Source organism: Mchenga conophoros, linkage group LG22 (genome assembly GCF_057382185.1).
Source record: "Mchenga conophoros isolate Kocher_MC1m ecotype Shallow Benthic linkage group LG22, M_conophoros_male_GT1.1, whole genome shotgun sequence".
In the NCBI taxonomy this organism is placed as follows: domain Eukaryota; kingdom Metazoa; phylum Chordata; class Actinopteri; order Cichliformes; family Cichlidae; genus Mchenga; species Mchenga conophoros.
The window spans coordinates 5,029,017-5,039,523 of NC_140546.1; the positions used below are offsets into that span (position 1 = coordinate 5,029,017).

Below are 10,507 nucleotides of genomic sequence, written 5' to 3' on the forward strand. Positions count from 1 at the left end.
TCTGTAATCAGGTACAGAGTTTTTTGTTGGTCAGCTCCAGCCTTGAGACCACAGCTGGCGCCGATATGGTAGCCACATGAAATGATGGTGGTTTCTGTTAAGTCTAATTGTTGAATGTTGCCATTGTGTTTCTTAAATTTGTACAGTCTTAGTTTAAGCAGTAGGATCAAAGCCATTCCTTTGATCCTGACCACCTCTCCAGCCACTCTGTGCTGGGGGAGGTTTTATTGTAGATACATCCTATCTGAAAGATCTGTTTCTTCTGATGTAAGCTTCCTGGGTTTATGACCCTTTGGTCAGCAGGAGGTCTCACACACACATTCTCACATTCTCACATAACACACACACACACACATTCTCACATAACATACACACACACATACACACTCAGTGTATACATTTACATACAGTGCCTTGTCTTTGTAACCAAAGGGGGGTTGCAAGGGGAGGTGTTTTGTAAACTATTGTTTGAAGTTTGTCAATAAAAGGCAGCGAGAGGAAGCCACCAGTGTGGTCATTTCGACGTGCTGGACACGGATGAAGGCCTCCCTTGCGCAAGAAATCGATCGAACACTGTTGCTTTGTTTTTCTTTCATGGGAATAAGTCCTGGATACAACGGGGTCTGAGTTTAGACCCAACAGTTTCCTTTAGTTCTAACAACTGCATGTCAATTTTACAGTCGATCTAAATGTCCATCACGGGTGTCTCAATCTCCCATTGGAGATTTTGCACTCAAAGACCATTTGTTAACTGTCTATAAATTCTACAGGGTTCATGTGTGTCACATGCTAAATATGCTGTGAAAAACATTTTTTAAACAAGTCATGCTGGAGTCAGTCAGATGATTTCCATAGAGAGGCACTTTGCATCAGCAGCACCATGCTCCAGTGCTCTGGGAGAGTTTATAGTCCTGAGAGTTGAACACTGGATGACTGACAGCTGTCCTTCATCACAACAGAAGCCACAGAAATCCTCCTCATCAAAAACATGACTTTGATCTGCGTCCTCATCTGGACTCTCCTCTGCTGCTGCTTCACAGGTAAAGTCCAGAGAATCAAACTCCTCTCCTCTATCAACATCTGTCCCTCTGAAATGAAGCCCACAAAACCATGAAGCTGCTTTATGTTTTTGTCTCTGTGTCCTCAGAGTCCAGAGGACAGATCACAGTGACTCAGCCTGGAGCAGTGAGCTCTGCTGTGGGAGCAACTGTGAACATGGATTGTAAAATCAGTCATACTGTCATTAATTCTGACTCTGTTGAATGGTACCAACATAAACAAGGGGAACCTCCTAAACTACTCATTTACTGGTCAAACCGGCGAGCATCAAATATTTCAAGTCGTTTTACAGGCAGTGGATCAGACAAAGACTTCACTCTGACCATCAGTGGAGTCCAGGCTGAAGATGCAGCAGTTTATTACTGTAAGGGCAGACACAACATTAACAGTCAGTATTCATTCACACAGTGAAAAACAGTCATACAGAAACCTCCCTTCACAGACACGGTTCTCTGACTCTGAAGCAAACAAGCTCACCAAAATGACCTACTGTTCTTATATTATTGCCAGATTAACTGTGAAATACACTTATATAACTAGAACAAACTTTTAAAAAGGTCTTCTAAGCTGATCTATCTAAAAAAAGAAACTATTAACAAAAAAAATTTTTTTAGGAAAGCAAAGTCGGGGTGGGGGTTCATTGAACCCATCAACAGCAACAAAAAGAGTTAGTTACGTGCTAACAGTTGCTAACAGTTCAGATGTTCATTATCCTCTCACTGAGTTAAGATTAACCTAAAACATGCTAACTATTTATTTCTTCTAAATGCTGCTGAGAAAATATCATTGTCACGTGTATATTGGAATAGTTTTAACAACTACATTACTCCTTATTAGTAAGATAATAATGCCTAATTAGCTTCCATAAGCGAACAAACTTTCAGAAAAATTGGGTAACATTACCATAAAGTTAACTCTACTGGTTTATCTGGAGGCAGGCCAGGCCGTGGGGCAAGACTAAGAGTCAGAGGTGAATCATTGGGACAGAGGGGGGCTGAAAACTTTGGAGAAAAAAAACCTTTATGAAAATGTAACAAATATAAACCTTTTTTTAAGTTCTACATTTTCTATTTCCAGTGAGACAAAGATTTTACTCTGAAGACAGAATCAATAAACACACAGTCTCAATTTAAAAACAAATTCACTGTTTGTCCATTTTGTTGGCCAACATTAAGACTAATTTAAAGAACACAATTTTAAAAACACATAATCATTGAAGCTTTGCGAGTGGAGTTATTTGCAGGTGGAAATATTTACATAAAGCTGGAACTACAGTTACTTCCATAAATATTTGGACAACCTTGGTCTAATTTTGGTTCTTTATATTACCACAATGCATTTTAATTTTAGTAATCTTAAACACTTGTTTTGTCAAATCTTACTTACAATTACACGAGAAATTAGCAGAAAATTAACTCTCTGACTTCTCCAAAAAATTATGTCTTTTCCATTATTGCTGTTGTCTCAGGTTGGTGTCACGATGACGCCTCCTGTTGTTAAATGTGTTGTACTGTTACTACTTCTGCTACGTAAATGCAATTTAGATTATGACAGGTTAGTGCTGAACACTGAGGCGACAGCTATTTCAACATCAGTGTAGGTCTCACAATGTTACAGAGCAGGGAAGGAAAACTGAGAATTTCACATCTCTTTACAATAAATGAATCAGCGCTAAAGATTTTAATCAGTCACCTCACTTCCAGTGTTTCATTGTGACTTATTTCCTTTTATTTCAACCCTCAAGTCTGGGATTTCAGTTCATTTTAATGATAGAAAATCTGGCAAAATCCGGTCTGGATGGGACTGGGCCCCCTTTCCCTGGCGGGTCGCGGAGTGTGGGGGTGCCTACTGGGGTCAGCGGGGGAGCTGGCCCCAGGGAGGGGTCACTTGCCCCTCCCTTCCTTCCCTCCCCATCTCCAGCTGCCTCCCTCTTCCCGCTCCACCACAACCACCCACACATGCAGGGCCTTGGAGTAGGGGTATGTCACCAGGATGCAGAGGAGGCTAACCCCCCCTCTGTCCCCTTCTGGCTGCCTCTGCCTCAATTTTATCCCACAACTTAGACATTCACATTACTCACACTCTCATAACACATACATATAGGATCTTGGGGGTGGGCACGATACACGGACTCCAAAAGACCATCAGGGTGTACACCCCACCCCTGGCGTCGTTGCCCACCTCTCAATTTTAAATACACTTAGACATTGAGGGCTATCAGGAGGGACTATGCGCTTACCTGCTGCTCCTTGGCAGGTAGCTCCATGCCCTCCTGGGTTTTAAATGCACCTTAGAACACACATGCATCAACACTACAATGAGCGGGTGGAGGGAGGTTTGGAGTCTTCTCCCACCCCCATTCTCTGCGGCCTGCTGGAGCGGGAGGGCTAGGAGGAGGAGTTGGCCGTCCGACTGCGGTCTGGAGTGTGGGGCCTCCCTGCTGCTGCGGAGTCGGGGCGGTCTGCCTCTCCCCACCGCAGGGAAAAGGGTAACACCACCTGGGTCTGGGTGCAGTTCCCCCCTCCAGGGGCAAGGGTACCTAGACCCGGTTCGTAGAGTACGCTTGGGGAGTGTGATCGTGTGTACAGCGTCTCTCTATGTCTGTCTCCACGTTGGTTGAGTGTGGAGCAAGTGCATATGAGAGCATGAGGGTGGGAATGGATGTTTGTATCTGTGTGTGCCTGTATGTCTGTGTCTATATGTCAGGTTGGGTGTCAGGCGCCACCTCTCTGGGGACATCTCAGGCCCTCCAAGGTTTGGAGGCCTATCTCCCCCCACCACCACTTCCCCTGCCAGTGGCGGACTCCCTCAGACTTCGGTGCATTGGTGGTTCTTTGTGTCTGGGGATGGGCGTCCAGGTACACGCCGGCTCACTCCCTGGCGGCCGCTTGTCGGAGCCTGGAGCCTGGGGCTCGCTCGGACCACTTCGGAGGTGTCACTCAGGCACAGCTGGCTGCCGGCGGAGCTCACGGGCGCGTCACTGCAACTCCCCCTGGCTTCTGCTCCGCGGCTGCTGAGTGAGCCCTCATCTGGGACTCTCCTCAGCTCTTTCTGGGACAGTGGCGCGGCTGCCCCTCTGTTGGTCTTCCTTGGTCTCTTGTGTTCTGGGGGCCTCTGGATGTCTGGAGTTTTGATCTCCTCCATACCTGCTTCATGCCCTGGAGGACGGGGCTGTGGCCCCCCCCACACCCTCTAGCAGATTATTACATGAAGGAACCTTTTAAAAAAAAACAAGCGCGTCCATGCTCACAGGTGTACACACGGGTGATCACACCCACAAACTACACCCTTTTTGGCTCCTACCTCAAAGCACACTGTGTTCTGTTGATCTTATGTGCTGCACAATAATGTTTAATATTTAGTATTTACTGTCATATTCCCATATATCATTGTGATGTTGTTTATTCTATTACTCTTGTTCTCTTCTGCTTGTTTTCTTTTTTTCTTTCTCAGCAGGTGATCCAGGTGATTGATATATGCTTTTTTTTTTCTCTGCCCGTTCTGTTGGTTTTTGGTTTTTGCCCTTCTCCCCCGTCCCTCTTCTCAGCTGTTTCTCTTTCCCTCTTTCTTTCTCCCCTTCTTTCCTCCAGTCAAGTCTGTCCCGTATTCAGCAAGTGAAAATAAAATAAACAATAAAAGGTGAATCAAATGGACCATTACGGCAAGGCTGGGATGGTCAATTTGGTAAAGTAAATCCGTTGGGCATCTTTCTTTGCCTCTAGACAATAATTCTGATGGCAAAAGAGCCAAACGGGACAGGCAAAAAGAAAGGAAAAAAATAAATCTAGCAATAATGAGCAGTCACTTTATTAACAGTCACTAAGTGTTCAAAGTGAAAAACTGAAGATCAAAAAACATCTGGAATCTAATGCAGAGTTAGACTGTTCAGGTTTTTTTTCTCTGGTCAGTCATTTCTGCAGTGTTGCTGTAAAGTTACTCCCCAAGTGATCATATAGAACACAAATATAAAAATGTACATGGAGAAAAATGTCAAATGTTTCTTTTTCGCTACATTTTCTTACTTGAGGAGTTTTGCAGTTTAACAGGTTCATGCTTCCAAAGTGCTTTCACCAACACTGGCTCTTTTATGCTGCAAAAAAATCCCATTAAATGAGAACATTTTAAATTCTGCTTGTTTCACATGTATGTATCTGTGATCATGTCTGAACCTGCAGAAGGAAACAAACCTGAAAACAGAGGTGCAGTAAGAGGCGGAGCGAGACGAGACAGACGAGATTCACCTTAAAGTTTGTGGATGACAGAGCTGCAGTCGAGACACATCTCTGTGCTTCTCTCTGAAGAAAATCCAACTGAGTTCATATTTTATTTCCCAGCATCTGACCTGAATCTGATTATTGGTGAGTACACCTGATATTTATTGTGTTTTAACCAGAATTAACAGAAAACTTCCAGCTTTCATCAAACAGGAAGTTTCATTCATTTATGCTTATTCATTTTATTGTTATTTGTAGCGAAAGTCAGTGTCACAAACTACAGTTTTTATAGCCTAAAGTCGTTTTCTTTTCGCTAGCTGAGTCTGTAAAATCTGCCAAATGTGGCAATAAATACATAAAGTTGTCACGATCAGGTGTCTGTTGAATGAAGTTTGTAGTCTGCTGATGCAAATACAGAATGCAAGAGATGGAGGTGAACATAAAGCGAGTCTTTAATACTGTTTAGTCCATCCATCTATTTGCTTAGGCTTATCCTTTTCGGGGGGGGGGGGGGGGCGCTGGAGCCTATCCCAGCTGTCTCAGGGCGGGAGGCAGGGTAGAATTGAATAGAATAATCCTTTAATTGTCCCACAAGGGGAAATTTGGGTGTAACAGCAGCGAGAAAGACACATATACAAACAAACAGTACACAAGACACAGAGCAGAAACATACACAATTTTTACATATTTACATGAAGGACAATGGTTACCAAAAACTGAGTACTGTACTGTAATAAAATTAAAATACAGATAAGAGGCAAACCCTGGTTATAGTGTGAATCAGTTGATAAAATAGTGCAAGGTACAGCGCTACCCTGGACAAGTCGCCAGTCTGTCGCAGGGCTGACTACTGTTTAGTTTAAAAAAAAAAAAAACAGTCCAAAAAACACAAGAAACAAAACCCAAAACCAGGAGCTTTAAGGAATAATACTATTGGAACTTAGAGAGAGAAAACACCAGGAAACACATGCCCAACAAGGAATGATGGGAAACTGAGACAATAAACACAAAAGGTAGAGAGGTAAGAGGAAACAGGTGGAGCAGGAACAAATCAGGGATGATGAGACAAGAGAAGTAGAACACAAAATAAAGCACAGTGACAAACGACTATCAAAATAAAACAGGAAGTAACTATTGGAGACAAAAGACTCAAAGATACAAAACTGACAGACCGGACACACAGAAGAATAAGGAAACAACAAGACACTACAAAATAAAAGTTGAACCTGCTGAAAGCAGCCAAACACTGAAACAAATACTCAAAGATTAATGAACAATGAGACTGAGAACCAGAATGTTAAATAAAGACAAGAATTTAAAGTTTGTAATTGAAAACTGTGGATCCAAACCCGGGACCGTGACACAGGGACAGAACAAATCAAAACTCAAGTATATCTGCAAGCATCATCAGGGGATATGCAGCTATTTGCATTTGTTGATCTCAGTGAGGTCATGAAAACACAGGATTTGAATCATCAACCTTTGTGTCTCTGCCAGAAAAAGTGACTCACCAGGAAGAAGTCTGGTTTCATTTCTTGCCTTGCTTTTCATCAAACACATTTTGAGTAAAGAGTTTAAATTACACAATTTAATTCATTCGATGTAAAAGACCCATAGAAAAAAGGAAAAAAGTATACTTGTTGTTAACGTGTACGGGAGATATTCCCAAATGTATATTTGCTAAAATATTCTTCTGACTTCATCAGAAAGCCATGATGAGACCAGAGGAGCTCCTAAACACCCTGGAAGATTTAACAGACGATGAGTTTGAAGGCTTTAAGTGGCGCCTGCAGCAGGGAGAAGTCCTTGCCAGTCGACCAACTATCAAAAAGAGCCGACTGCAGACGGCAAAAAGACGGGACACCGTGGACCTGATGGTGCACACCTACACTCTTCCTGGAGCTGTGGAGGTGACCAGGAAGGTTTTAGAAAGAATCTGCAGGAATGATCTGCTGCAGAGTTTGTCTGCCAGCTCAGAGCAACAAGCCGCCGTACCAGGAGAGGTTCCCTGTGACGTCTGCACTGGAAGCAAACTGAAGGCCCTGAAGTCCTGCATGGTGTGTCTGACCTCCTATTGTGAGGCGCACCTGGAGCCTCATCTGACAGCTTCACGTCTGAGAAGACATCATCTGGTAGAGCCCTTGGAGAACCTGGAAGGCAGGATGTGTATGAAGCACGATAAACCTCTGGAGCTGTTCTGTAAGACTGACCAGACATGTGTCTGCACGCTCTGCTCTGTTTTCAAACACAAGACTCATGAGTTTGTTCCTCTGAGAGAAGAATATGAGGGAAAGAAGGCAGAGCTGTGGAAGACAGAGGCTGAAATTCAGCTGATGATCCAGAAGAGACAACTGAAGATTCAGGAGATCAAAAAGTCAGTAAAGATGAGTAAAGATTCTGCAGACAGAGAGAAAGCAGAAGGTTTTCAGGTGTTCACTGCTCTGCAGGAGTCTGCTGAGAGAGGAATGAAGAAGCTCATGAAGGAGATCGAAGGCAAACAGAAGACAACAGAGAAACAGGCTGAAGGTTTCATCAAGGATCTGGAACAAGAAATCTCTGAGCTGAAGAAGACAAGCTCTCAGATGGAGCAGCTCTCACACTCTGAAGACCACCTACACGTCCTCCAAAGCTTCTCATCCCTGAAAACTGTTCTACCCACAAAGGACTGGACAGAGATCAGAGTTCATCCACCTTCATATGAGGGAACTGTGGTTAGAGCTGTGGCTCAGCTGGAGGAGAAACTCAGGAAATGCATGAAGAAGAAGCTGCTTGAGGCTGAGCTGGAGAGGGTCCAGCAGTATGCAGTGGATGTGACTCTTGATCCTGATACAGCAAGTTCGAGACTCATCCTATCTGATGATGGAAAACAGGTGCATTGTGGTGATGTGAGGAAGAATCTTCCAGACACCCCACAGAGATTCTCTCCATGTCCTAATGTTTTAGGAAAGCAGAGTTTATCATCAGGCAGATTTTATTTCGAGGTTCAGGTTAAAGGAAAGACTGCCTGGGATTTAGGAGTGGCCAGCGAGTTGGTCAACAGGAAGGGAAAAATCACGCTGACTCCTCAGGATGGTTTCTGGAGTTTAGGCTTGAGGAATAGAAATGAGTACAGAGCTTTTGCTAGCCCTTCAGTCCGTCTCTGTCTTCAGTCTGGTCCTGAGAAGGTGGGGGTGTTTGTGGATTATGAGGAGGGTCTGGTCTCTTTTTATGATGTGGATACTGCAACTCTTATCTACTCCTTTACTAGCTGCTCCTTCATTCAGAAACTCCACCCATACTTCAGTCCCTGTCTCAATGATGGTGGTGAAAACTCAGCACCTCTAATCAACTGTCCTGTCAATCAAATCGAGTAAATCAACAGATTTTATTTGATGATCTGATTGATTTTTATTGAAGGGAACCAATGAACATGTTTAGTGTAAATACTCTACAGTTTCCATGTTTTCTATAGAATCTGAATATTGTGGCCTCTGATTTATGCTTTTGTTTGACTCTCGTGGGATTTGAAGCAAACAGAAGCAAAAAAAATGAATCAGGAAATTTTCCCACTAAGTGATTATAAAATATCAGAGAATGAATCTCAGAAAGCTTCATTTAAGAATAAATGAACAGTGACCTTGTAACTGTTAACAAAATGAAACATTACACTTTTTGGTCTTTTGAAATTGATATTTGAGCCTGGACTGTTTCAAACACTGAAAGTCAGATATCTTTACACTGTGTGTTGATTTGTTACCGTTTAATATTTTCTTAACCTCTTGTAAAGAAAAGATAACTGTTGTATATAAATAATAGTGACAAATACTGCACAAAACTACTGCTTATTTATGGCACAGTCTCCATCACTATAACAACTCAGTTCGTTTCAATGCAGAAATCTTTCTTCTGTGAGTAAACAGCGCCATCATGTGTTGTACAAACATGACAAGAACACTTATTATTCAAATGTATTATGGAAGGAGATGTTTAGAAATTTCCAATTTCAAGATTTTATTTTAAATTGTCTAATAGAGTTTAAAAGTGATGCTAGAGGTAATGATTTAATAGCTAATCAGTACACCATATCAAAGAGTGGTTGAAAATGTAATTTTTATTTGTTTTCTGCAAACCAGAAACTTTTGCATGTGTAATTTTTTAATGCATTTTATTAAAAAGACTGTCACTTAATCTCGCTGGTACATATTGATTGATATTCTTTCAGTGCTTACAGCTGTGTATAGTAATTTTCCCATTCATTTGTGATTGTCTACTCAGATTTGACCATTTTATCTATGAATAAATAAGTTTTCTGCTCTATGATGCAAGTTAGACCCTCTCTATTTTATACTTTTTTTGTGTGTATTAGCTTTTTTTAATTTAATACATTTGAAAACTGACCATATGGTATCATAAATATATTGATGGATGATTTTGTACATGTCTAGATTAGAAAAATCTAACATAAGATACTATTAAACTTTTTAATAAGTCAAAGCAAATTAAACAAAAATAAAATACATTTTTAAAAAAGTGTTACCTGCTTAAACTTGCTGCCTTTTTTAGCCGTACAATGGAGATAAAACTAAACAGGGCATTATACCTCTGCTCCACAGGCTGTGACATCACCTCAAACAGATGTGGCAGGTCATCTCATCACCTTCAAATAACCACAGCAGGTCATGACGTCTGACCACCAAGAATGCTGATGCTACAATCTGGGCTAGCTCCTGATATCATGCAGTGCCTCATATTAGAAACTTGGTGGTTTGAAAGTTGAGTAAACTGTGTAATGGTGACATCTTCTGGTCCAGTAATATCTTCGCCCATGATTAGAGAATTTTTTCAATGTGGCTGCAATTTGATGGGAAATAAAGCCATAGATGCCCCAGCCTGAGTGATGAATATTTAACTCATGTCTTGGTAGCTTATGTGATCCATGGGTTGCCTCTTTTAATCCACAGCAGACTTGATGCCCTCTTTGCAATATTGATGCGCCTGATTTAGGGGACTTCTTATTGTGCAGTCCCCTGAATCACAACAGCTTGAAGTGTGAAGTGTCTGCCCGGCAAAACCTTAGCAGGACCTCAGTGGGGTAGCAATAGCTGCTCCTGCTTAGACGGTCCCCTGCAAACTTCCCATACTCAGCTGTCTTCCTCTCAGTTAACTCTATCACCTGAAAGACCAGATGACTTTGACACACGCAGCCATGACCTGGGTGTGGTCATGGCTATGGAGACAGGTTCATATATTAGTAT

General features: G+C 42.2%; 1 protein-coding gene across 1 annotated transcript; it reads left to right on the forward strand.

Annotated features, from left to right (window-relative positions):
• Positions 1–4,125: 4,125 nt before the first annotated feature.
• On the forward strand, positions 4,126–9,496 carry LOC146548606 (E3 ubiquitin-protein ligase TRIM21-like). Its single transcript, XM_085262327.1, has 2 exons — positions 4,126–5,417; positions 6,980–9,496. Exon 2 carries the CDS (start codon positions 6,986–6,988, stop codon positions 8,624–8,626), a length of 1,641 nt encoding a protein of 546 aa, XP_085118453.1. The 5' UTR covers positions 4,126–5,417; positions 6,980–6,985; the 3' UTR covers positions 8,627–9,496.
• The last annotated feature ends 1,011 nt before the right edge of the window (positions 9,497–10,507 follow it).